This window comes from Temnothorax longispinosus, chromosome 9, assembly GCF_030848805.1.
Source record: "Temnothorax longispinosus isolate EJ_2023e chromosome 9, Tlon_JGU_v1, whole genome shotgun sequence".
Taxonomy (NCBI): domain Eukaryota; kingdom Metazoa; phylum Arthropoda; class Insecta; order Hymenoptera; family Formicidae; genus Temnothorax; species Temnothorax longispinosus.
Genome location: NC_092366.1, coordinates 20,385,905 through 20,413,069, shown reverse-complemented (window position 1 = coordinate 20,413,069; position 27,165 = coordinate 20,385,905). Strand labels below are relative to the sequence as shown.

The window sequence follows — 27,165 nt, the reverse complement described above, 5'->3', positions numbered from 1 at the left end:
CTGAGAGAGCAAGTCTCGCATTAAAACATACATAACAATGTTAAAATGAATATATTTCTCGAGATATGACCCAGTGTCGTTCAGCGCATTTCGCATTTCAAAACACCCGCGGAATACCTACTGCAATTCGGACAACCTCCTCGCTCTCATGCTTTCCTGATATATCAGGAGTAAATTTCCGAGATTTCGCGGTGCGAAACCTAAGTTTCGCCTATCTTATCATTTAAATTAATTCTTTTATTAACTTTTATCATCTTCTAGCATCTCTACTGATGCATAATTAAATTCTCGCTGTTTTTTAAATTATAATTTAAGATTGTAATATTGTATTAATCTATAATGACCAATATGTTTAAGGGTTCTTTAATGGGAGACATGCTTTCTCGAATAACATTAGGTGATAAAAAGTTTTAAAGTGCTGTTACAAAATGGCGAACGACGAAAAGGATGGAAATCAGAAAGGCGACGGGCGACAATCAACGATTCTTGAGAAATATCTTTGTCTTAATGATTCGATTCTCCTCGCCTTTTTACAATACATTCCAAAACTTTTATCGTTTAATTCTTTTCAAGAAAGTTATATGTCTTATATCAAAGAACATATCAACGTTAGTATTAGCTCGTCGGTATTCGCAGCTACCTTTTTCTTGTTATCTAACATTATGCAACTACATTCTAAAACTCTTTATCGTCTAATTACATCTGAGAGAGCAAGTCTCGCATTAAAACATACATAACAATGTTAAAATGAATATATTTTTCGAGATATGACCCAGTGTCGTTCAGCGCATTTCGCATTTCAAAACACCCGCGGAATACCTCCTGCAATCCGGACAACCTCCTCGCTCAACATGCTTTCCTGATATATCAGGAGTAAATTTCCGAGTTTTCGCGGTGCGAAACCTGAGTTTCGCCTACTTTATCATCCGAGTTAATTTTTCTATTAACTTTTATTGTCTTCTAACGTCTCTAACTAATGCATAATTAAATTCTTGCTACTTTTTAATTATTATTTTAGATTACAGTATTCTATTAATTTAATTATTAATATAGTTATTAATTATGTTTTTTTGAATAATTTATGCAAACGCAAAATGCGGCAGACAGTTTCGCATAAGTACTGAAATGTAAAACGTATGCAACAGCATTTTAAAACTCTTTATTGTTAAATCTCGTTTGAGAGAGCATGATTTGCATTAACGGACACATAACAATATTGAAATAAACGTATTTCTCGAGAATCATTTAGTTAGTTATCGTATTTCGAAGCTCCGACTTTGTCGTCAACAACGCCGCCCGTCGGCATTCACAGCTACCTTTTTCTCGTTGGCTAGCATTATGCAACAGCATTTTATAATTATTTATCGTCTAATCACATTCGAGAGAGCATGCCTCGTATTAAAGAATACATAATAATATTAAAATAAACGTATTTCTCGAGATTTATTTGGTGTCGCATGTGGTATTTCGGAGCTCCGACTCTCACTGAGCAGCATTCGCCGCTTAGCCTCTTTCTCGTTGGCTAGATAGCATTATGCAACAGCATTCTAGAATTCTTTATCGTCTAATATTGTTCGAGAGAGTATGCTTCGTATTAAAGGACACATAACAATATTAAAATAAACGTATTTTTCGAGATTTATTTGGTGTCGCGTGTGATATTTCGGATCTCCGAATTTATCGTCCAACGCCGCCCGTCGGCATTCGCGCTATACCTCTCTCTCACTGGTTAGCATTATGCAACAGCTTTCTATAACTCTTTATCGTTTAATCTTATTCAAGAGAGCCTAATTCGCATTAAAGGACACATAACAATGTTAAAATTAACGTATTTCTCAAGATTTAGTTGGTCTCACGTATCGTATTTTGGATCTCCGAATTTATCGTCCAACGCCGCCCGTGACTATTCGCAGCTACCTTTTTCTCTTTGGCTAGCATTATGCAACAGCATTTTATAATTATTTATCGTCTAATCACATTCGAGAGAGCATGCCTCGCATTAAAACATACATAACAATGTTAAAATGAATTTATTTCTCGAGATATGACCCAGTGTCGTTCAGCGCATTTAGCATTTCAAAACACCCGCGGACTACCTACTGCAATCCGGACAACCTCCTCGCTCTCATGCTTTCCTGATATATCAGGAGTAAATTTCCGAGATTTCGCGGTCCGAAACCTGAGTTTCGCCTACTTTATCATCCGAATTAATTTTTCTATTAACTATTATTGTCTTCTAACGTTCTCCACTGATGCATAAATATAAATTTTTGCTATTTTTTAATTATTATTTTAGTTTATAGTATTCTATTAATCTAATTATTAATATAGTTATTAATTATTAATTATGTTAATAGTTATTAATTATGTTCTTTTGAATAATTTATGCGAACGCAAAATGCGGCAGAAAGTTTCGCATACTGAAATGTAAAACGCATATGTAACAGCATTTTAAAACTCTTTACTGTCAAATCTCGTTTGAGAGAGCATGATTTGCATCAACGGTTACTTACATAACAATGTTAAAATGAATTTATTTCTCGAGATATGACCCAGTGTCGTTCAGCGCATTTCGCATTTCAAAACACCCGCGGAATACCTCCTGCAATCCGGACAACCTCCTCGCTCAACATGCTTTCCTGATATATCAGGAGTAAATTTCCGAGATTTCGCGGTCCGAAACCTGAGTTTCGCCTACTTTATCATCCGAATTAATTTTTCTATTAACTATTATTGTCTTCTAACGTCTCTACTGATGCATAATTAAATCCTTGCTATTTTTTAATTATTATTTTAGATTACAGTATTCTATTAATCTAATTATTAATATAGGTATTAATTATGTTCTTTTGAATAATTTATGCAAACGCAAAATGCGGCAGAAAGTTTCGCATACTGAAATGTAAAACGTATGCAACAGCATTTTAAAACTCTTTATTGTCAAATCTCTTTTGAGAGAGCATGATTTGCATCAACGGATACATAACAATTAATGTTAAAATGAATTTATTTTTCGAGATATGATCCAGTGTCGTTCAGCGCATTTAGCATTTCAAAACACCCGCGGAATACCTTCTGCAACCTCCTCGCTCATGCTTTCCTGATATATCAGGAGTAAATTTCCGACATTTTGCGGTCCGAAACCTGAGTTTCGCCTACTTTATCATCCGAATTTTTAATTCTTCTATTATAACTTTTATTATCTTCTAACGTCTCTACTGATGCATAATTAAATTCTTGCTATTTTTTAAGTATTATTTTAGATTACAGTATTCTATTAATCTAATTATTAATACAGTTATTAATTATGTTCTTTTAAATAATTTATGCAAACGCAAAATGCGGCAGAAAGTTTCGCATACTGAAATGTAAAACGTATATGTAACAGCATTTTGAAACTCTTTATTGTCAAATCTCGTTTGAGAGAGCATGATTTGCATTAACGTACACATAACAATGTTAAAATAAACTTTCGTATTTCTCGAGGTTCTTGTCGTTCGTTACATTTGAGAGCTTGTAACCTTTCCGCTAAACGGTGCCTGAGCCGACGGCACTTGTCGCTATTGTTTTCTCGTTAATTAGCAGCGTACCATAGAACGTATTGAGATCATACGTTTGTTTTTTGTGTAAAAGTGAGATGTATTTAGTTATTAGTTAATTTGTTAAATTAGTAAATGGAATGAAATATACATTTCTGCTTGAGATCTGTCGAATATCGTACAACCTTCTTTATTGTTGTGACGTCGTTTTCTTGTATCTTAAATTATTTATAACTTTATATTAACATTGTTGTTTGATATTTTGTTCATATAACGTTGATAAATTAAAGATATTTTTCAAAAATTGTCTAGTATATTGTGCATCGATGTACATATACGAAGCCACGCTTTCCTGCTTGGCATTTCATAACTTTTTATCTTTGAATCCTGTACATAAATGCAAGCTAAGTTTTAACAACATTATTAAAATGAAGATATTTCACGAGAATCGTAAAGTGTTATAACGTTGCATGTCAGTATATGTATATCCTTACAAGCCATTTACCTCGTAAGTGTATTATTCAATGGCATATTAAAGTTGTTCATTGTCAAATCTTTTGCAAAAATGCATACTTACCATCAATAATTACAAGGCGTTGTTGGAAAAAGATGTTCCTCGAAAATTATGTGTTTCAAATCTCTCCATTTGGATTTTCGTAAATTTGTCTATTTTAATTATGCTCGCGTATTTAAGAAAAGATTTTCGGTATTGTAATGTGCATTTCAGGAAAAAAAACAGAAACATACTGATACACCCGCAGATGGGTATACAAAAAGGCACTTAATTATTAAATAATAATTATTGTTGCTAGATAAATGTGTTCATGGTTACGGTATTTTATTTCAAACGTTATATATAAATTATCATACAAATACAATAGCATAATCGTAATATATTATAAATGTTAAACAATCCTGAGTAATTATTCTACATAAGGGACAATCGAAAAGTTTTTAACATCCACTATCGTTTTAATATCGAGCGAATCACTGGAACGAATCGCAGTATAATATATGTATAATATAAAATACAATAGTAGCATATAAACAATCCATACACACAATATATGGGAGATTGTGGGGAAAGGGAGGAATTAATCGTCTATATTTTATTGATCCTTAATAAAACGTCATAAACTATACAGTATTAACATCAAATGATCGCAATCTGAAAACATTTACATAATGAGAAGATGCGATAATACACAGTGCAATACCATATCGCCGTATTACGTGCAATATCTATACATAACAAGAGCGAGAAACAAGCGTAAAATGATATCTTCGTTCTCGATTAACAAACTAAAATTTAATTCTCTCTTTTTTTTCCTTTTATAACCATCCAACCTAATAGTATCAGAAATATCTTCTCTGTAATAATCAGAAGTGCATAATTCATATAAAATATTCGTGTCTTAAAGATAACAAACTTAACGGGATCCCCTCTAAGAGAGGATAGACATATACGCAAATATAGAATCAAATTTAACCAGCATATAAAATGGAATCTGCCGTTTAACTTGACGAATATACTCAACAAATACAAATCAGAATTACGAAAATCCAATGATGTTAAACATTTAATCATTCGTATTTCAACGTTAATACACTTAAAAAATATTATTTCCTTTAATAATAACCGTAGAGTAGGATTTGTTTAACGTGAAAGATCAAAGCGTAAATTTCATTTATCGAGTACATTGAGCCGATGCGAATTTCAAGAAGATTGTGGAAACTTAATAAATATTTATCCTTGGTCCTATATATTTTTACATCGAGACACAGTTCTACGCTACATTATAATAAGCTATCACGACGATTGTATACATGATTCGTAATACATTTCCTTAACACACACGCTTTTTAGCACCAAACAGTACATCGTGAAGAATTTTGCGCACAGCGTTTTGCGGTAAATAATGCCCCCGAAATATGTATTCCAAAATCGCGACATTCGCGAAAAGTCAATTGTAGCAAAAGACCTGCTCGCAACTAACGGTAAAAAACCCCCTTATCAAAGTCTAAATGCATATCAAAGAACGGTCGCCCGCAAAAGGGGAGCGTGACACGCGAGTAAATACGCTTAGAAAAATTTCTCGGGAAAAATTCTGTCAAAAATGACCTATCGCGATCGATAGACCCGCGATGAATTCTTGACATTATGAATTTTCACATCATGGAAGAAGAAGGATTGTACAATCCTTCCTCTTCTAGTAATCGGGACTCGTTTCGGCTATTGAATCATGTTTACTTAATAAACATGTTCAATATTCACGACGAGCGCGATCGGTATTTCGACTTTGGTCCATCAAAAATCATCCAAGCCTCACGCGATTCTCGTATGGCAGTGGTGAAATTGTAATTCGTGTTCACGCGGATCACACAGATATGGTATTATCCGAATGGTCTGTGTCTCGTGGAGCGTTTTAAAATTATTTATGGTTCCATTATATGTATATCAAAATACTTTCAGTCTTCGAGTTTCCGAAAGAAGAAGCACAGAACGGTATTTCCTCTTTTATTTCGATATCATAAATGGTGATCCCATTATCCAGGTTGCTTAAATTTTGTCTGTCAAATAATTTTAAATACATCAAATGTATAATCGTTTTGACCATTTCTGTGTACGTACACGTATTATCTAGTTATTAATCAAATGAAATAAAAAAAAAAAAAAAAATCAGAGCTCAAAACGTTTCTTCCTCTCGGCGACCATGCCCACGGCGGGTAGAGGAGGGTGAAGTGGATGATGGTAACTCGGTGTGGGTGTCGGAGGTAGACTGCGACAACTTCTGCTGGACCACCTCATTGCTGGAGACCTCATCAACTCTATAATGTATAAACAAACAGAATGAATATACAAACAGAACTCTTCAAGCGTCATTATCCTGCACAATTATAAAGCGTCTCGAGGCATCCATGAATTGTGAACAAAAATGATAAATGTACAACTTTACATGTGACACGAGAACTAAAGCAGACATACGAATATCGTACACATCGTGATAAAATGCGATAGACATGAAAGCAGGTAGCACATATTAAGTGACACTCAATAAAGCGAACGAAGGAGACAAACGGACCTGCAACGGAGAGAGCTGCGGGTTCCGGGGTGAGGCGGGATGTGTGACGAGCGTTGGCACGGAGGGTGTATGCCTGCGAGTGCTGGTGCTTTTCATTCTGCTTGGTCTCCTGCCACCGTTGGGTGCCAGTGCCGCTGCCGACTCGCATCTCTGTTGTTGTGCCACCTTACATGTCAAACAGTTGTCGAAATATTGTTACGCTCAATGCATATCGTTACGTATCCGTAAACGTCTTTCACATATAGACAGCATCAGTTATTGTGTCGCGTTACAAAAGTGAGAATTAAATTCACGATTAAAACTGTAAATTATTAAATATGAATTATCAGCCGCTAATGCTTTTACTTCAGATACTTTTGATTATCGTAGAATCGTAAAAGGAATTTGTTACATGCATCTCAGATTTATTACATCTTCTCTAAATCTATTTAATTTAGATCTTTGCATCGCTTTTAGAATATATATGTATTATTGTACGTATGTATATATACGTAATTATATAAAAACTACTATAAAAACCAATGCAAAGATATATACAACATACATTTTATTTGGAAAAAATATATGTGTATATATATATATATATATATCCTTTGCGAATATTCTAAGATAATAGAAAACTAAATTTTAATTTAAATTAATTTAGGCTGATTTCTCAAATTCTATTATTGTTATGGTTACATTAATGCATATTGCGATATTCTCAGTTGGAGATGTGCCAGTGACTAGATCCATATATGATATAGTGATGAGTGTCATTTTTCTCAGTCACGTTAAAGAAAAATGTATGCATACTTTGAACTGGGCTAATTAATGCCGATATAAAGTTCTTTGTGAAAATTCTGATATGTAAATATATTTTCATTTGACAACCGTCACATCAACGTAGTTTGTACATCACCTGCACATCTTTAGCACATATTATATACGATACGTGGCTAATTTATATATTTATTATAAATTAGACATTTATAGCGTGTTACACCCACGGTAAGGCAAAGTTATTTTGTATATTGCACATCAGTGGACCCGTACACAATTAATGTTAGCAAATAATCAGCGTTAGACAAGCATTGCATAATGCATCGTATGCAATTGATATCAGACAATAGGCACGCTTTTGACGTTAGTTGTCAGTAATTCATAAATAACTTAATTAAGATTAGGAGACCGCCAATTTTGTCGATTATTCTCATGGAAATTTATACAATAATTAACAATATAGTCATAATAAAGAGGAAAGGCTTAAAACTCATTCGTATATACATGCAATAAGGATAAGTTCTTCACAGAAGTTAAAAAACGTCACATTCCTCGGTAAATATTGCACAGTTATATATGCATAATTAAGCGGCCTCTACATATTCACGTAATTACATCTATATTATGCAATACTGATTAATTAATGTCTACAATATCATATCTACATTAATATTATTGACACAATATTATTGCATTAATAATATTGGTCGTGTAAAGCCCGCTTAAAATAATATGCTCACAGTCTTCATATCAGTCAGCAATATTTTAACAGTGTTAATAGAGCTGTTAATTTCCAAAGCACGTGTTAATCTCATACTCTCTCTCCACAAGGTAATAACAATTAAAGACAGAAACCTTATCTGATACTCGCAATTTTTCCCGTTTTTCTGGCGTTATATTAAGAAACGCTTTTAATTTAAGAACGCAACATTTTCGGTTGCGTATGCGAAAAATAATTTCGAGTAAAAATCTTCAACCAGTACCAATCATAAAGTAACAACGACATCATCGACAGTAAAACCACAATTACGTCAGTGATTACGCAGTAATATTTTACAAAAGCACCGTGGACTCTCCCGCTGTCGACCGACAATACATTCCATCACCGTCGATTTTTCTCCCTTTCCTTCTCTCCTTCATCTCTCTTCTGTACCTTGATACTGATGAGGCAGGCCGCTCCTCGGTCTCAAGCTGTCCCATAACGACGTGCCCAGGTTGCCGTTACGCTCCTTTTGCCCTAAACTCGCCGGCGGCTCTTTCCCGTCAACGTGCGAGCCGGAAACACCGGCACTACTCGCCGGCCTGGCCAAACTACTCGAGTACGGCAACGAGACGGACTTTACGCGCTCGAGTCTGTACGAGAATGCGCTCTGAGGCCGATCCGTCAACAGAGACTGTTTTTGCAACGCGCTGGATAAGGAGCTCGCTCCTTTCGTACTCCGTTCGCACGTTAATTTTTGTTCGCCGCCACCCTGATTACCTCTGAGGCGTTGTGGCGAGTAGGCGGGCGAGTAGTCTAGCGACAGGGCGGCTTTCGACGGCACGCCGGGCGATTCACGAAGGGTGTCCCCATGCTGTTAGTGAAATATCGAAAATATGCGTCAATGCGGCTGATGGGCGAGCGGGAGGGACGGGTTAAACGCTAATCAAATCGCTTCAACTGTCCGTTAACAATTACATCAGTTGTGATATTTGCGACTCATCGAATCGTCGGACGATCTAACATTACATTATTTACAGGGCGATGTACAAGTTCGAGAACGAGTGAAAACGATGAGGCGGTCGTTAATGAAAAGCGCATAGTTTTTTATTTGAGCGATTAAGATACTAAATATGGTCGGAATTTCGTTAAAGCGCGACAAGCTCACTAGGTGAAACACCGTAATATGTAATTGCAGCAGAGTTAATCAATTTAGTAGTGTACATGTTGTTAACCACATCTACTCTTTTTTTCTAAAACGATAAACTTCCAGCCGAGGGACAGCCGTACCTTAAATTGTTGTTGCAGTCGATGCATCTCTTCCCTCGGTTCGGCGAGCTCGTTGTCCCTACCTCTTAGAATATGTATAGTGTCGTTGATACTGCTGTCGTTCGTCTCCAATACTAGATGCGCTCGCAACTGCTTGTTCCTCGCGTCCAGTTGCATGATGTGCTGTTGCGCCTGGGCGAGTTGCTTGGACAGATTGCCCACTTTCTCCTCCAACGCGGCCGACTCCACGCACTTGGACGAATACTTTGCAGACAGAGAAAGAATCTCTTGCTTGATCTCCTCCATTTCCTCCCTGCACGAAAGAAAAGACATGCATTTATAATATCTACAAATCTACATCAATTTAACTCGATGAATATCGAATTAAAATCCTCGCATACTCATGTTCTTTGTGCAGCACGCCAATGTCCTCGCGCGCCTGCATCTGCTTGATGAATTCTTGCTTGAATTTGGCGATCTCCTTCTGCACTTCGTGTTCGTGCGCTTTCCTCATGGCATCTAATGCAGCCAGAGTCGCCTGTGTCTCTTCGGAGAGCGCCTGTTCCTTTTCCACCCTGAGGTTCTCCAGTTCCTGCCGATGTTTCTCCTCCATCTCGGCGATGATGCGCCTGTGCGAGTTCTCCATAGCCAACAAACCTTTTTCGCATAACGCGCGTAGCTGCTTAATCTCCTCCTTGTATCGCTTTCGCGTCTCGGCGTCGGTGTCCAATTCGGCGCTTATCGATCTCTGATAAGCAGCTCTCAACTCGTTCACGTGAGCCGAATGCTCGGAATCCATCGCGTTGAGACGATGCTCCAGTTTCCTGGCTCTCTCGCGTAAACTGGCCGCCTCATGCTCGTACTGTGTCGTCAGAGATTGCCGCTGGTTGTCCAATTCGCCCTTGATATCCATCAAATCTCTCTCCTGATTGCGCTTGAGCGTCTCTAATTCCTGATTATGTTCGTTAGTTATCTTTTGAATAGTTTCCTGCAGTTGATTGCACGTCTGACACGACACGTTGTTCATATAATCGCTCAGCTTCCTTATCTGTTGTCGTAAATGCAAGCATTTCTCGCATACGCTAGACCAATCCGCGACGCTGCTCGTCGACTTGGGCCAAACGATACTGTCGATTTTCATGCCTGTTTTATCTCTTATACATTTGCTGAGCTCAGCTAGATTCTCTTCCAAGTGAAACAATGACTGACTAACGTTCTTGAGTTGCTCTTTCGACTCTCTTCTTCCGGATATCCTATCATCGCATTCCTTAGTCAATCGCTGGTAAAGGTAACTATATTCCGCGTCGAGAATCGGATTATTTTGAAGATCATATCCTTCGTCGTTTGCCAAACAGGAAAGGATCTCTTCGTTTCGGATAAGACTAGATACGAAAGTCTCGCCAGACAATGTCGTAGATGATTGCCGAGTGGTTTCCTGAAGAAGGGCGATTCTGGAATCTATTAAAGCCTTGTGCGCAATTACGTCGGCGTAGTCTGTGAGCAGTTGGCGGGATTCGTGCTTAGAATCGGGCGTTGTCAACTTGTTCTTCTTCATCGTACGCAAGCAATCCTCGTAAGCCTCCGACAGCTCATGTATGGAGACCTCCATCTCTTGGCGTAATCTCGCTTGCGCTGCGTCTACCCACGATTCTAGCTTAATATTGTCCGCGTTATCAAAGCTGAGGCAAATATCCGTGATCGAGGTGACGTTTTGCTCGTACAATTGTCCATAACGCATGATAACATGAGACACTTCTGCCTGCACGAGTTCCTTGCTCACGGTCTCCTGCGCTAAAGCCCATGCCTCGCGAATACGTCTATCCTCAAGTAGTTTCTTGTTCGAGCCACTGATCTGTTTGCCTGCGAGGTCCTCCTGCTCGGACATACTCAACGTCTCGGCGGCCAGAGATTCCGCGAGCTGTCGCAACTTCGCGTCCTTGTACTTCCGCATGATCTCGTTGATCTCCCGCTGCTTCTGCAGCAAAAAGTTAAGACTTTCGCTGCGAGCGGCACTAATCTCCTTCGGGGTTTCCGTCGATACAGAGGCGTGTCCTATCAGTACTAACTTACTCGCTAACACTTTAGTGAGATACTGAATGTAATTCGTTTTTTGGTACGTTTTGGGCTTAGTTCCGTGAATCTTACGTTTTAAGCTTGAGGCAAGCTGACTAGTTTCGACCAATTCACTCAGAACGGCACTTCTGTCCGTTGTACGATTCAGCGCGCATTTTATCTGCCGCAGGATCACAGACTCGAAGGCTATCCTCTCGGCGACGAGTCTCATCTTCTCCCTCTCGTCCAAGCGGCCTTCCTGCGCCAGCAACTGCCGTCTCTTCGTGAGTTCGCTCAGTTTGTCCTTAAGTATAGTTTCTAGCCTAGATACCATTACTCCTACTGACTCGGTGATTTGAGCGCTAGCCTGGTTCTTCTTACATTCTAAGCACGAGTCTAATATTTCATTCACCTCGCGCAAACATTTTTCGGCCTTATCCTCCGCTTGCGTCGAGCCGAGACATTTTTCCAATCGTCTTTTCGACTTTGACACTACTCTCTCTAATTTCTTCAACCTTGCCATGACCTCTAACGATATTTCGGAGGACCCGCTAATTTCGCTACACTCACTGGAGTCTTTTTCTGCGTCACTGACCATGGTCTCAGCAACGCTCGCCACTTTTGTTTCCAGAGTACTGAGTCTAATCAACACTTTCATTGGTTCAGAACTCGTCGCGCTGTCTAAAGATTTTCTTCGCAGTCTAGCTCGATCTAGATTCTTACTTTCTCTCCTCTTCTCTTTTTTCAGATTAGGACTCGACTCCTTTGAGCTGCTGCCAGCCGAAACAGGAGCGCTGATGCTTTTGCCTCTCTCTATAGCACATATTTTATTTTCTAGATCCAACAGTTTGTCCTCCACCTCCTGAGAGATCTGAAAAGATTCTCTTCCTTTAAGAGAGAGTGATCTTCTCTTATCTCTGCTCTCAGCTTTTGTCAGCTTTTGCTTCAGCGTTCTAATTTGCTTTTCGCTAGCGGCTAACTTGTTGGTTAAGTCCTGGATTCTCGCCGCCATTAACTGAATCTGTGCTTGATTTGTCTCGCTGGCATTAGCTGCGTCCTGCTTATGCGCAAAGATTTCTAATTCCAAAACATCTTGTGTCGCATGAGCTTCTCGTAGTTCTTTCCTCATGGCTCGAATCTCCATGACAGCCTTCTCGAAACGGCTTCGCAACTCATCGTATTCCTCCATGACTCTGCAATAAAAATATCACATTTTACACGATTAGTACTGTATTTGACTATTACACTTGCAATATATTTCTTATGTTTTACAATGCGCATTTACCTTTCCTTGTCCAACGCAGTCAAATCTAAATCCAACTCAATATTGGTCAAGTCGCTAAGCGAATCGAAGCTTCGTCCACGTTCTCTCGAAGCTGAGAGTCCATTCTTTTCCTCCAATTCCCTTACTCTGTTATAAAGTCGTTCATTTTCCTCGATACCTAATTTAAGGAATAATGCATTATCAGTCAAACATTATTTAAACTTTGTTAAAATATAAATTGTGTGTTTCATCATAAACAAAATATATACATACCTTGAGACAATCTGTCACTGATAGCTGCTGTTTCCGCCTGTAGATGCTCGACGTTTCGATGATTCGACGTCAATTCGTTAGTAAGCATCTCACATCTCTCCGTCGTCTCTCTCAGAATAGCCTCTGTTTCAAGTAATTTACATTCCAAGACTTCTTTTTCCCTGTTGTACACCTTCTTCATCTTCTCCAAATCGTCCAGATCCTTATTCCTCTGCTGCTCCGTCCTCTGTATCGTATTCAACAATTCTTCCACTTGTTTCTCCCTGATGGACGCCTCCGCTTTCTGCTGTCGGAGCCTAGACAGCTCCTTCTCTGCACTCGCGATGTCGTTTCGCGCCGCATTCAGCTGCGATTTCAAACTTTCGATTTCGTTCTCCTGACGCTCGACAATGACTAGTAACGTACTCGGATGGGACTGATTCTGATCTAATTGATCGCGCAACAGCGACACTTGATTCTCCAAAAGCTCAACGATAAGAGGGCTGTCGTTGGTACTCGAGAGGCAGCTGTTGTTCTGCAGATGGCCATTGTTCTGCTCCTCGTCCTCGCCGAGTTCGCAGCAAGCCATCATCAGATCTTCTGATCTCACGCTGTCCAGAGTGCTTCTTCGCGAGCTCGGTGGAGAACTTCGACTTCTCTTGTAGACTCTCGATCTGGAACTCGATCTAGACCGAGCTTTCACCCTCGACAACGCGGTTCTCGTTAACGGCGGCGACGGTGGTAACTCCGACCACTCGTGGTTTGCCGCATCCGACCAGCCGGAACCCTTCAACGTCATAGGCCAATCGTCGTTCCTCACCAACGGCGGCGACACCGGCATCTCCGACCAGTCGCCGGACTCTCTTCGTCCACCCTCGGAAGCGGTTCTATACTCTTCGTCAGACGAGAACAGAACCGATCTGGGCGTGATGGATGTCGATGGAACGACAGAGTCTCTTTCACGATCCGTAATGGATCTATAAAACAATAATATGCGTTCTTAAAAATGTAATTAATTATCTCTTGGAAAAATTTCTCTATCTTGCAAAAGATATACTGCAATATAATATATTATATGTATAACTCTTTTTAAGCTTTATATATGCACTTTTTAAATAAAAAAATTGTTTGCTAAACAATTGTGTAATTATACTCACGTAGTAGGTGACTGCGGATTCGTCTCTTGCTGAGTATCCGGGCAGACGGTAAGAGAATCCACGTTACTATCAGGATCAGGCAGATTGGCCGCTCTTCTGATGGCCGACATCCAACTGGACCTAATACCAGCTGTCACCGCGGACAGCACCGTGCTACCTCTGTCGTCCCAGGCCTGCGTCGTAAGCCAAAGTAGTTAGTACGCGTCGCACGAAGGAGTCATAAGCATGAAAGAAATATCATGCAACCACATAGGCTTCATCTCGAGCGAGAAACGCGACCGCTGCCAACAATCAATAGTGTGAACAAGAAGCTCCCGATTTATTCTACCGTGAAATTGAGTTAGCATTTTCTCCTGGACGCTCCTATTCTAAATGCGGAAGCTAATTCGGATCTTCTAATTCGAACAAACGTATCTATCTCAACTGGCTTAAGTTGAAGTTGCCAATAATATATCTTTTAATACTTCTGACTATTTTTCATCTTTTCACGTCTCGTTTATTATACAAAAATTGTATTTAAAAATTTTTCTAAAAAGAGAGAGAGAGAGAGATATGCGAATCTAATTCTCCTGACTTTAAGATAAACTTTTCCAAATTCTTTAAATTAATATACATTCAATTTTCTCTACTTTGAACTTTTCCAGTGAGAAAAGTGGGTCACGCTAGATCATAGAGAGTCGCTAGACTTTAATTTAAAATAAAACAATATTATCGCGTAATTAAGAAGCTGTAATTAAGCAAATTGCTTTGCAAAAGGGGCTACTCTCCGGGAAACACGAACGCTTCTCTCTCACGCAAACGCGATATCATAATTACGAATACTCACGACAGTCTGGAATCCGTAATTTCGTGCGACCTGAAGCGGCGTGACTGCGGTGACAGTATTGAGGTCTATAACGCCATCCATAATGCCCTTGTCCTCCGCACAGGGATCCCTATAGTACATCAGTCCGCAACCCCTCAGAACAAACCAATGTTTGTTCCATTCCTAAAAATGGGGAAAAAAAAATAATTTTATTAAGCGAGATTTATGGGACTCCTCTCGCTATCGAATATGCGAGACGCACCTTGTTCAAGCCTTGCTTCATCAACCAGCCCTTCTTGATGTTCAGCAAGTCCTCTGCCGGCAGATCGACTCTCAACTCGGAAGTAGGTGAATACCTGATGCCGGAAATATCTAGGCCGCAGCCGTCGGGATCGCCTCTGATCTGTACGTGAAATGCGTATCATAATGTATCTTATTTTATACTATTTTAATCAATTAAAATCAATACCAATAATCTTCTATACAATAAAAATTATTCATTCAATTAATCAGTGTCAGTCAATCAGTGTCAATAATTTGCTATATATAACGTCGTATTTTTATCTCTCACAAAAGCTTAATTGCATGATTAAATAAATCGAATCAGATATATTCCCGTAAATATCTAATAAATGTGCTTTAAAGAATAGTGAGTAATTGTTATTCTGCCGATGTGCGAGGTACAATTAGCGGCCAATAATAGTTTTTCGTATCTTTACGTACAAGTTTATCCTGATGAGCCGCATTGACCGCATCCACGACGTCCCTCGTTGGCTCCGAAGTTCTTGGCTTAATTCTTCTCACTCGCGGCTGCGTTAACGAAGCTGCTATATCTCGTAGCTTTCCCTCTCTCTCCCGTTCGTGCTCCAAAAGTATCCTCCGGCACGCATCGTCGTCTGCACAATATACATATACTTTCCTACATTTCTGCATCACGCAACATCGCAATGTAATGTTAACGAATTTATCTGGTCCATCTATCTACTTATTTATTCTCTATAATTTCGATCTGTTCACGAGCCTAACGGCGTACCCCAGGACAGTATAATTATAATTATGATATTTAGAATGCCGATGAGAGGGGAACCCAAAAGACCACCGCACGAGGCAAAACCGTTAAGTCGGCTTTCTGCGCTCGTAGTTATCGAATATTCGTTTCGCTACGTCGCGTCGCCGCGTCGGCAAGTTAACTAATTAATTTCTTTTCTGCTTAAGCGCCCCGTTCGCCCGACATGGGCGCTCGTTGGCACGGGTAAACGACTACTCCGCATTAATTGACTGCCGACTAATTAATAACTTTCTAGCCAATATGATGCCGCAACAAGCGAAAGACCGTCTTGTGCGCGCGCTTTACTTCTCGTTTATCTTAGCGGTATGTCAAAATCAACCACGTCATTATATATTAATGGCTATCTCTCGTCATAAAAAAGACGTTACTGTTTCATCTAGAGAATAAATTGAATTATTGACAGATTAAAATATATAAGTCGGTTAAAAATTCAATTATATCAAACGGGACTCTCTATAAAATTAAATTAGCAGTGAACGATATTAAAATAAATATAAATTTGCTTAAACCTTCGTGAGAGAATCACGGTTTTGCTAATAAATGACGATTTCTCGTGAATAAATTCCGCATCGGAATCTTTCGTCGGACTAAAAAGGCTGTAAGGAGAATCAGAAATGTTAAGAATTTTATAAAATTTAAAACACGAGCTCTTTTATAAATAATGTCAGCATGTAAATAAGGGTTTTTTTATCGGTTAGTTTTTGAGAATAATTCATATGCCTTATTTATAAAAGACGCTTATGTATTAAATTTTATGCAATTCTTAACATTTCTGATTCTCCTCACAACCACCTTAAACCGACCAAGGCTAATCGGCGATCTGCGGTTCAATCTCGCGAGTGATTTCGGTACTCCGATAAGACAGACGCGTTTCAATAATCCACGTTCATTGGAAATCGTTAGAGAGATCGTTCGACTGTTTTCGCGTGCCTTCATCCTGATTTTTCGCGAAGCAGTTTCTAAAGTATCCCGTCGTTCGTTTGGCGTCGATCTAAATGAAATCTACGGATCGCGCGGTGCAGCGCAGCACAGCGCGGCCGAGCGACCATAGATTTCCTTCGAGATTGCACGCATGCAATTACGCAACGTGTAACGCCAGGTACGGGATTCTGATACTCTGCCGGGGGCTTTCGAGAGAAAAACGCACGGACGAGAACCTAATGTTGAAAATCCTGTAATACCGAAAAACGGCAGTACGATTTTTTATAACATATCGCCGGCCGTAATTCTTATATCGTGAGTGGAGAACTTTCCTCAGTAATATTATTAGAATAGAATGTATTCGTTGTTATAATTTTGTTATTAACTCATATAATTCGTTCTAATATCAATTATAAATATTATTTTTCTCCTCTAAAGAAGATTTAATTTCATTAACATAGCTATGTAAAGTCTAGCAACGTTTTCACACTAACTGCTACGTTTGCGGTATCAATTACATCGAATAAAAATAAGTCAGCTCTGACTTAATATGTCAGTCGTCAGTCGTTTCTTCCGCGGACTGCAAATCATCGTCATTGAGAATGTAAAACGCAAAGTGGCAGCGTCCTAGTTTCCATCCGCACATAAACTAGTTTTATCCATCTATTAAGAGCAAGAAAAACTTTCGACGTGAATCGTGACAAGGTGAGACGAACCTCCTGAGAGTTATGACTTCTAATGTGACTTTCACATGTGTTTCGAAATGAAATCACATTCTTCGTAAATTGTTTTTGTCGATTATCCACATACAATTTCTAATTCTAACATAGTCGGTGATAAATCATCCCAAATAAGACAATAATAATTTCTTATCATTAGAATTCTAGCTGTTTATTAAATAATTATGTTAAAGAATATTTAGTTCAATGTATCGCGAGGTGATGGAAAGAATGTCACAAGCGACTTAACATTTAAGAATCGTCACTAATATAGTCCATGGCTTAATTTCTCGGTTTGATTACGTAAATGCGAACAGAGAACACAATCTTATGCTCCATATTGCAAAGATATAAGGCAGATACATAAAGACATCAGGCATACAGATGTCCTGTGTAATCAGAGTCAGAGAGATGTCAGAGTACGGATGACGGTATCGTCCGTAGGAGTCGCCGCATCAATAGGGAGAGATTGTGCCTCATTTAATATACCGACCTAGTTTCTCGCCGGAGGCTGGGCCGGCCGCGTCGCCGATAATGCCGCCTGTCCGCTCGCCCTGCTGACTCATCCTGCGCCTGGCCTTGTCTTCGGCGCGGAGCTTGTCCCGAGTCGGCGGTGACGCGCTGCTAGCAGGTTGATCTCGATAGCTCGTCGATCTCGCGTCGTTGGGGATCATAGGCGGCTTATCGGTCAACGAGACGATGCTGCTCGCCGTCGTCGTCGTCGCCGTGGAAACGGCGGTCGAGGAAGTCGAGTAGGCCGTACTGGAGACGTTGCCGTTCAACGACGACGACGTGGTCGACGTCACCGCGGTCAGATAATTTCCGGCGGAGCCGTTCTCGAGGGCGCGCAGAGGCGACAGATTGTTCCTGATCTCGGAGATGCTCTCCGTGTTGCCGTTGGTCAGCACGCTGCTGCTGGTGGCGGTAATGACGCTGGTCGTCACCAAGGACGGCGTGGACGAGAAAACGGAGGAGCACAGATCCGACGTTCCGCCGCCGGTCTCCGGAATCCACGCGGTGCCGCGCGGCTCCGATCGGCAGCTATTGAAGCGCGGTCGCGGTGGATTTGGCGTGTTACCTGGCGAACAAGTTTCAAATGCTATCTTTTGTAAAAGCTCAGACGAGCGGATAAGAACAGAGACAACGGAATGCAAGATCTCTACAAATAAGACAAAGAAGTATATCCTTTCTTAGGAGAGAAACAGTGGTATCGAAACTTGGAAACTTCAGTGTAAAAGAGATTTATACATTGTAATAAACTTGTAAGAGAGATTAAAAGGATCATTATCTTGGACGATACGCGACTCAACTCGAGTTAATCGCCGTAATTTTCGTCGTGGGTAATTAAAATAAATGCAATTCAATTAGGGATAACGAGAACTTCGTTCTAGAAACTGAGGATAACGAGGTGACAGCGGTATAATAATAGCCGCACATCATGAAGAAGATATTTTCCTTCTTCCTCGCGCTAGTTGTCTTCCTGTTATTTGTATTCATCTCCGTCACACGCGTTTCCATGCGATATTCATCACGCCGGCTGAACTGTCGTACGTTACCCCTCGTTACGTCAAATTGTTTGAGTAAAGACTATGTCTATGCAATACCGCGAAAAGACTATATGAGATATAGTGATTACACCGTCACCGTGTTAAGCACCGGCGCGGGAAATGTCTGTGATTATTATAAATACTATAAAATTTACATAGCACACAAGTAAGTAGGCACTCACTTCGAATCGTCGGCGTAACTTGTAGGATCGTCGTCTGCCCGCCGGGAAAGGTTGCATTTCGTTTGTGCCGACCCTGAAAACCATAAAATGGGCACACCGTGAAGCGCATTGCAGAAGTGAGTTTACCCAAGGTCTATTGTTAAAACTCTCGAGCGTTCCGTCGCTGTAACAATACACAGCCGGATAATCGATTGCGACGGGGATACGCGCGATCTGAAAAGCGACCCGCGAATAATCGCACGATTATGTTCATCCGCGCCCATAATCGTGAGAACACTGCGCGATCCGCGAACGGATGTATTTCTCGGGGCACGCTTAATCGAATTTTAATTTAACGCATAAATCACAAGATATATCCACAGTCGCATTATCAATTCTAATAATAACGAGTATAAAATTATTATCTATTCATTCATTAATAGTTTAATGTTTCTAACGTAAGTAATATATTGTCTTCAAACACCGTTCTATATTTTCAGTTGTGAAAGAAGTTGCGATGATTGCTAATAAGTTGACTTCGCCAATAGTCTCGAGATGCAAAGCAAGCCTCCTTTGCATAGACAGCGTGGCGGTTCGAAGGACAACGGAGAATGGGGAGGAATGAGTAAAAAAAACGTGGAAAATAACGCGGGAGTAACGTTCCCTCCACGTTCACCCGCGTTAAATGTCGCCGCGCGGCACATAAGTATATTGCGTCTCGCCTTGGCCTCGTAACGTAATCGTTCGTTTACACCAGCCAGCGCGGGTCCGCGACAACGAGGTGTAGCCATTTGCCGATCGATCATTGCTTGCGTAACGGAATTGACGTACGTGTAATCTCCATATGAACAATGCGAGTCTACGATGAGATCCTAAACGATTCGCGCGAGGACGATTGATCGATTGGTAGCTGACGCGAAACCCGCGGGCGCAAGGAATACTTCATTCTGTTTTGAAGAGATAATTATCAAGCTATTGCGCCAGCGAGAAAGAGAGAGAGAGAGAGAGAGAGAGGGGGAACCCTCGGATGTACCGAAGGAGAATGCTTTTTGTCTGAAAATTACAACTTTACGAACTTCAACCTACGCGTTGTAACACATACTTCAGGAGCAATAATTTACAAAATATCGGATATGCAAAGTGTTGTATTTGCATGTTTCAGAATATTTATTTATACGTCCCGGCAATTTAAATCAGAAAATATTTTCCTCTCGCAAGTATATCTTTCCGTTAATTAATTTATACAGTTAATTTAAATAAGAATATATGCGCACAGCAAGAGAGAAATATAAAAAGAAGAACATTAATCGAAACGTCGATATGTCGTAACTCGTGAGACCTACTTTGGGATGAATTTTTGGACGTTGCGTGTACTTCAAATAAAAAATATCTGCCGTGAAATCTATCTTTCGGTGAAATAATCTCGTCGATATGATCGGTGTGTGCAACGATGCGGTAATTGTTTCGCGTTTTGTACCAGAAGCGGCAAACGAAGAGAGATATTTCTGCTTGCCGATCGATCATTTCTTGCGTAACACGTGGCCGAGCGATTCGCGGTGTTGTCATAAAACTCCGAGCGATGTAACGAATGAAAGCTTTTGAGCGGCTCGATTTACAACGGGGCTGATTTATTGGAAAGTTCGCGAATGGACACCTCGGCCTACAATTTCGTAAATCGAGAGAGAGGCCTAGAGTGGCTAGACAATTGCTCGCACTGGGAGGACCGTCGACGCGGACCCGATCCGAATTTCTTCTCGGCTCGCTCGCCGACTTGTAAGTTACGTAACAAACACATATACAACACGCGGTATACAAACACCGTATAACGCTCGACACGCCGTTGTAAACTTGAAATCGTTGACAAGCAGAGATTGGATAAACATGTTTCGCTTTAGCAGCGGTTGTTTTACGGCCGCAACAATTTGCAACACGCGTGAAATGTCATAAATTTACGGCTGCCTCGTGGCACTGGCCATGGCGAATGGAACGACGAAGCTGCAAAAATCACTTTTTTTTTTCAGCTCGTTCGCCAATCTCACGTATCTTGCTTTACATATCTTGCCAATTAACGAACTTATGGCTGCTAATAAGCGAAATATGAACAGAAATGTGGATATCATGCTCTGAACAAGTTTTCCAATACGATGAGACGTCAGTATATGTATATAAAGAATTTAAAAGGCCGTAAGTATCTAACTTGTAACGTGACGTGTTAAGAACACGCACGTAATTAATGGAGTTACTTGTAAGGCAGCTTTTACGAACTAGAAACGATCGTTCTCACGTCCCCGGCACGGGCTTCGACGGTGATCGCATAGCAGCGAGTGAAACGGTGCACTCTCTATTTGTCACCAAGCGCTTTCGGTCGTTCGGCTGAATAATAGGCGCTCTTTTTGCGAGACTCCCCGACGCGGCGTTAAGCGACGAGTGAAAAGAGAAAACGGGGAGAGGGGGAGGGAACCTCCTTTGGAGAGATCGCGAAAAGACGGATGAATCGCAGGAAATGGCCAATCGACTCGACTGACAACCCCGCGAGAGACGCGGTCCCAGCAGTGACACTCGCGCACTACTGGCGTTATTGTCGGCGTAATGAGCGCGCGCCGCGGTACGCGCATCGGTCAGCGTGTGGCGATTATGCGAGGCAACGTCGGCAGTTTCACTGTCGCTTACGTTATTTTTTTTTTGTTCGTTTCAAGGCCTTTCAAGCGCCGACCGGCGCAATTGCACTCAATAACCGCTTCATCACGCGAAAGCGCCCGTTTATGAACTCGACGACGCATTTTTTTACGTCGCATTCTGTCCTACATCGTCGCTAATCCCACGTACAACGGCCTCTTTTATGTAACGAAAGACAATAAAGACATTTTCGTCGCCGGCATCGTCCACGAAGTAGCGTGGATGTTGACTAATAATTTTCGCGAATTAATTCATAAATTGATTTTATTCACGATTTAATTAGAAAGTATAGATAATACATTTTTTAAAGCTTATGATTTGCATATATACTCTAGAGAGCACTGTAAGAAATGCGAAAGAAAGTAAATCTTCAATCATTTAACACGATTTCAATACGTTCCGTAATAAGCATTCGCATTGAAATAATCGCGATATTCTCTCTCGCGTTAGATTTCTGGGTAACACACTGAAACCCTATCGGAGCTAATCCCGCATCCCGCCGACGCCGCGACGCGAAAATACATCGCGAGCGGGGGAATCATTCTTGCACGCGTAACAAGCGTGACGCGAGAAAGGATGCATGGCACGTAATGATTATGCGAGGGCACCAGCAATCAGCCGACGGTTGCGTTTTCTTACCCGTTTGCGTGACTCCGTTCTCTCGCGCAACACTCTTTGCGAGAGACGTAATACGGTATCGATATATGGAGTCCCGCCGCCGCTGCGTATCCTCCGTAATCGACAGAAAATTAAATTCTCTAATGATACACGTAAGACGCGATTCTACATTCGCAAGTGTACATTAAGCATTCAAACGCACGGCTTTCTCCGCTCGGCAATCGAGCCGTTTTCTCGAATCGATATTTCCCTCGTAATTCGACGCAGAAATTTGATTACACCTTTCGTTACAACAGTTCCCGATGCATTTTATTATTGCAATTACCCGAAGAATATCTTTAAAAAAAAGAAATAAACCGTTTAATTTTTATTTATAACAGCTTTGCGACAGCAATTTTAATATTAATTATACGCTTATGATTTATCTCAATCATAAAAAAAAAATATCCTAGAATTAATTAGGTAGATGACATAAATGAAATATGAAAAAGTAATAGACGCGAATATTATATAAGTTAGACCAACCTTATTTCGCGAATACACCTGGAGAACGTCCGTCCACCACCTGGTCTCTTCGCGACACGTCCCTTTGACGAAGGTCACACCCTCCGGCGAAGTCACGGCGAGGCTGTAAGGATGCCCGGTGACGTCCTCGGCTGCGGCCACCTCCAGAACGCGGGTCATGTCGATCCTCGCCTGAGGCACCGTTTCTGGCTGCAATGATAAGAGGAGGAACACCTGATATGAGACCGACAAACACGAGCGTTCTACTTTATACGCGAAATTACGACGAGTTAACTTAATGGAACGTCAAATTATCGTGGATCTCTAGTCATGCGTTCTCACACGTAAATGTCGCGGTTGTTATGCAAAAGTCGATGTCAAACGAAACGCCCGACATCGTGGACACCGTAAACACACGCGTGTCTATCCGTGTACGCGAAAATATGTATGCGGTGATAATTACTATATCGGTCGCGGTGTGTGCTTGTCGCTATTAAAAGGAAAAGGACCGAATAATTATAATAAATAGAGATAATGATAATAATCTTTTCACAGCGTGCACTGCAGCCGCGTGGCCCTCATTTTTATGGCGCTCAATTTTTTTTCTTTTGCGAACGGCCGTTTTACAGAATTATACATGCACACCCGCATTCGGTTGGCTGGCTTACATCGGACTCACTTTACCGGAAACGTATCATTTCAGCGCAATAGCGTAATCGACCGGTCGCACAGCCGACTATTCTCCCCATCTCTCCCCCGGCCGTAAAAGTTGCAGTCCGTGGAAGGTAAAAATAACGTCTATTATTGCTGATTCCAGCGAGGCACTTCGCTCCTCGTAAAACGAAAGTGAGTTTCATCGGTGATCGCGCAATTGCCGTCAATTTGAGGGGGAGCAAGAGGGAACGAGACATCGCGGGGAGCAGGACGGGGGACGAGAAATCGGCGCGAGTCGCACGCTGGTCAAAGCACACCATTTGCGAGTGCCGCGGGCACTTTGCGCCGTGCAAAGTGCACCCGGGAATGTCACCACAATCCAACCGTAGATACTTTTCAAGAATGAGCATAACTGCCTGCATCGGAGAGATCGCTTTCATGCCGGAGGTCGAGTAATTCCTGTGCGAAACGGTCAGTAAAGATTAATGACCAATTTTTGGTTAATAAATTGGGCGATAAAAAAAAGGGAATGAGCAATTCTTCGCGACAATGCCGGTAATAATATCATTATCGTTGGGCACCAACTTCGGGACAGAAATTCAATTATTAGCAAAAGCCATCGTATTGAAACGATTGAAATTTTATTCGACATGTGTGCGTTCGAAAACGCCATCGCTGAACGATATTTTATGCCACGTATGTCGTATATTGCAGAAAAATACTACATAAATGTATTCACTTATCAGAAATTAGAATTTAATCACGAAGGATTCGATTGCGGCGATTACGTTCTTCCTAAAAATGCTCGTTTACGAAAGACGAAGGGATTCGTAACGTCGAGTATATATATGCGAAGCAACACGTATAAATTCAAAGTGCCGCCCGCCCAGCAATTTTTCTCGCGCGCGAGCAGCGACATTATTCTTGAAACGCGAGGAGGTTCATTTGCGCAGCGCGCGTCTTCTCTCGGCGTTTTGCACGCCTATACACATATATTCTCCTCTTACGGTCTCCCACCCGCCTCTCGCCGTTCGCGTCGGGATAATGCAAAAATTTACATATGAAAAATCCCTCCTTGTAGCCCGCATAATTAATCGCGGGGGATGAGAGAGGGCACGAGTGCGCACGAGAACGACGAAGAAAAAAATTTATGAACGCGAGAAGTTCGCGACGGTGCGACGATGAAAATAATTAAAACATTATTAATAGCCCTCCCGTAATTTTTTTTGTCTCTTCCCCATGTTTCGTCGGCGTCTCACGCTTTGTAACGTGAAGCTTTATCCTGCGAAAGCAACCTACATAGTTATAGGAGATTCGCTGTATTTTAACACCATCTGGTATCTTTTACGCCGGCATGATCTCTGTTATTCTTATTCTTCTATTTACTTATTATATTACCCGATACGCAACATTAAATAGGTTGCATTAATGCGGTGTATTACACGAATGTGCGTATGTACATTCGCAGTTGCGTAAAATACACAGAAACTTTTGAAAGACTGAGCGTAAGAAATTATGTGTATATGTTTTCTCCATCCTTGGCAAGAAAGTAATAAATCTAAACGTTAATTAATTACTTTCGAAGCTATAACCTACTCCTGTAGAAACTCAGATAATGCTTAAATTGAATTCGAACATTCTCAGTATTTTCTTAATCTTTTTTAAAGAACGGCGAATATAATTTTTCCGGTCAAAAAATTATATTTATATCATCGTATTACATATTTTGCAAAAAGGAAAACTTTATATTTTAACAGAAAATTATTCTATAAAATTTTACTACATAAAAAAAGCGACTTATTTTAATCGTAAATCCTCCTTTTCCTTCTGGGAATCCATCTGAATGTAACTGTATCGTGTAAAGGAGTGCATCCTTCTTGCAAACACATCTCACAGCATCCCTGCAACGCTTGCATTTCAAGCAAAGATCAAAGAACTCGGGATAGAGCGTGGTTATTGCGAGAAAGGGACGTGACGCGCGAAGAACGAATGCCAGAGAAAATCCGAGGATATTAGACACGGTGCTGCTCCCACATATTTGCCGCCTGTATGGCAGCGAAATGTGAAAGACTTCTGCGGATAAATATCTATGAGGCCAATGTAAACGCAACGCTTTGCGAAATCTCTCGGAACAATAATAATCCATTCAACCGGCAAAGTTCGACGTTCGTGGATAACATGACAATATTGCTGTTGAAGCATATATGATCAACGCTTTGAATAATAAATTGTCAAGAAACGATAGTTTACAGAATATTGCAACTGTCTTGCAACTGATTCTGATAGAATAAAACACGGCATGCAAACGCAGTGACGCTGTGCTAATGCACAGGCACAAAAATGAAGGTAAAAAATTAGGAATATTTTTCGGGTCGTGCACGCATTTCGGGTTTAAGGCCGAAATACGTAAGGCGGTTACACATTCGGCGCGCAGAACGAACAAGTCTAAAAAGAAAATCCGTGACGCATTAAGCCCGCATCGCGGCACGAGTCTTTAAGGCAGCACCGCTTCCATATGCCCTCGGATTATGCTCGGATACGGACGAAAGGATGCGTCCAACCGGGCGATACATCACGGGCCTATGTCAGGCCTTACGTATACAAGACCGCCCTCCTCTCGGTTTTTGTTTATTGGAAAGAAGTGGGTCGGCCCTTTTACTTCCTCCGTTTAATAAGAGAGAAAATAAATGTATCATGGTATCATCACTGTAATTCTGTATATCATAAGATTTTTAGATTGTATTATTGCAAAAATTATTACAGAGAATATATTGGACTATTGGCTATTAATATAATTAAAATAAATGGGGTTGCGACAAATATTTTACGTAATATATACCGATTATACATTTGATATGTAATTAATTTTAATTTGTGTGAAATCAGTTTTTCTTTCAATTCCATCGAATGTTACAGGCAAGATTCTCCAGCGAAAAAAAAAGCGAAGACACCACTTTCTGACATCACGTATACCCCTCGTATATTTTTCTCCAGAAAAGCGCGAAAACATTGAAAATATTGATTATGGAATAACGCGGTAAAATTGGTATTGGTTTACGATCGATCGAAAGGTGGTAATAAAATGTAAAGAAAAGACTTAAAGGGAGAAGCGGATGACGCAAAAAACGCGGTAAGAAAACACGCACAGCGAAAATAAAACAGGTGGTCCTGGTCCGTGATCCACGAAACCTGCTCCCCGCTGGTTACCTGGGTCTTTCGTAACCTGGTTGCAGTCTTGCCAGTGTACCGGAGGAGATAAAATCCGCGTAAAGAACTCGTGTAAAGCACGCGTTGTCGCGCCTCTCTTTATTTTCTACGACACCTTTTTCAATTTACTTCTTTTATCTACATAGCACCCTCTTTCTTTTTTGTGTACCTCTACTTTGTTTTACTCTACATATTTTGCAATTGTA

The 27,165-nt window shown here is 40.7% G+C and overlaps 1 protein-coding gene across 4 annotated transcripts in view; it reads right to left on the bottom strand.

Annotated features, from left to right (window-relative positions):
* Window positions 1–4,360: 4,360 nt before the first annotated feature.
* The window catches only part of Osp (myosin phosphatase Rho interacting protein outspread), a 166,490-nt gene continuing 143,685 nt past the window's right edge, over window positions 4,361–27,165 (bottom strand). The window contains exons 4-17 of one of the 4 annotated variants that reach the window (XM_071787490.1): window positions 23,120–23,308; window positions 19,322–19,394; window positions 18,086–18,670; window positions 15,607–15,779; window positions 15,146–15,286; window positions 14,905–15,066; window positions 14,079–14,251; window positions 12,943–13,898; window positions 12,691–12,847; window positions 9,755–12,598; window positions 9,375–9,666; window positions 8,538–8,958; window positions 6,623–6,787; window positions 4,361–6,368 (exon numbers count right to left, since the gene is read on the bottom strand). In XM_071787490.1, coding sequence (XP_071643591.1) covers window positions 6,220–6,368; window positions 6,623–6,787; window positions 8,538–8,958; window positions 9,375–9,666; window positions 9,755–12,598; window positions 12,691–12,847; window positions 12,943–13,898; window positions 14,079–14,251; window positions 14,905–15,066; window positions 15,146–15,286; window positions 15,607–15,779; window positions 18,086–18,670; window positions 19,322–19,394; window positions 23,120–23,308 — 6,480 coding nt within the window. In that variant the 3' untranslated portion in view covers window positions 4,361–6,219. The remainder of the gene's footprint in view (window positions 6,369–6,622; window positions 6,788–8,537; window positions 8,959–9,374; window positions 9,667–9,754; window positions 12,599–12,690; window positions 12,848–12,942; window positions 13,899–14,078; window positions 14,252–14,904; window positions 15,067–15,145; window positions 15,287–15,606; window positions 15,780–18,085; window positions 18,671–19,321; window positions 19,395–23,119; window positions 23,309–27,165) is intronic. The other 3 variants (XM_071787491.1, XM_071787492.1, XM_071787493.1) reach the window with 3 other exon arrangements.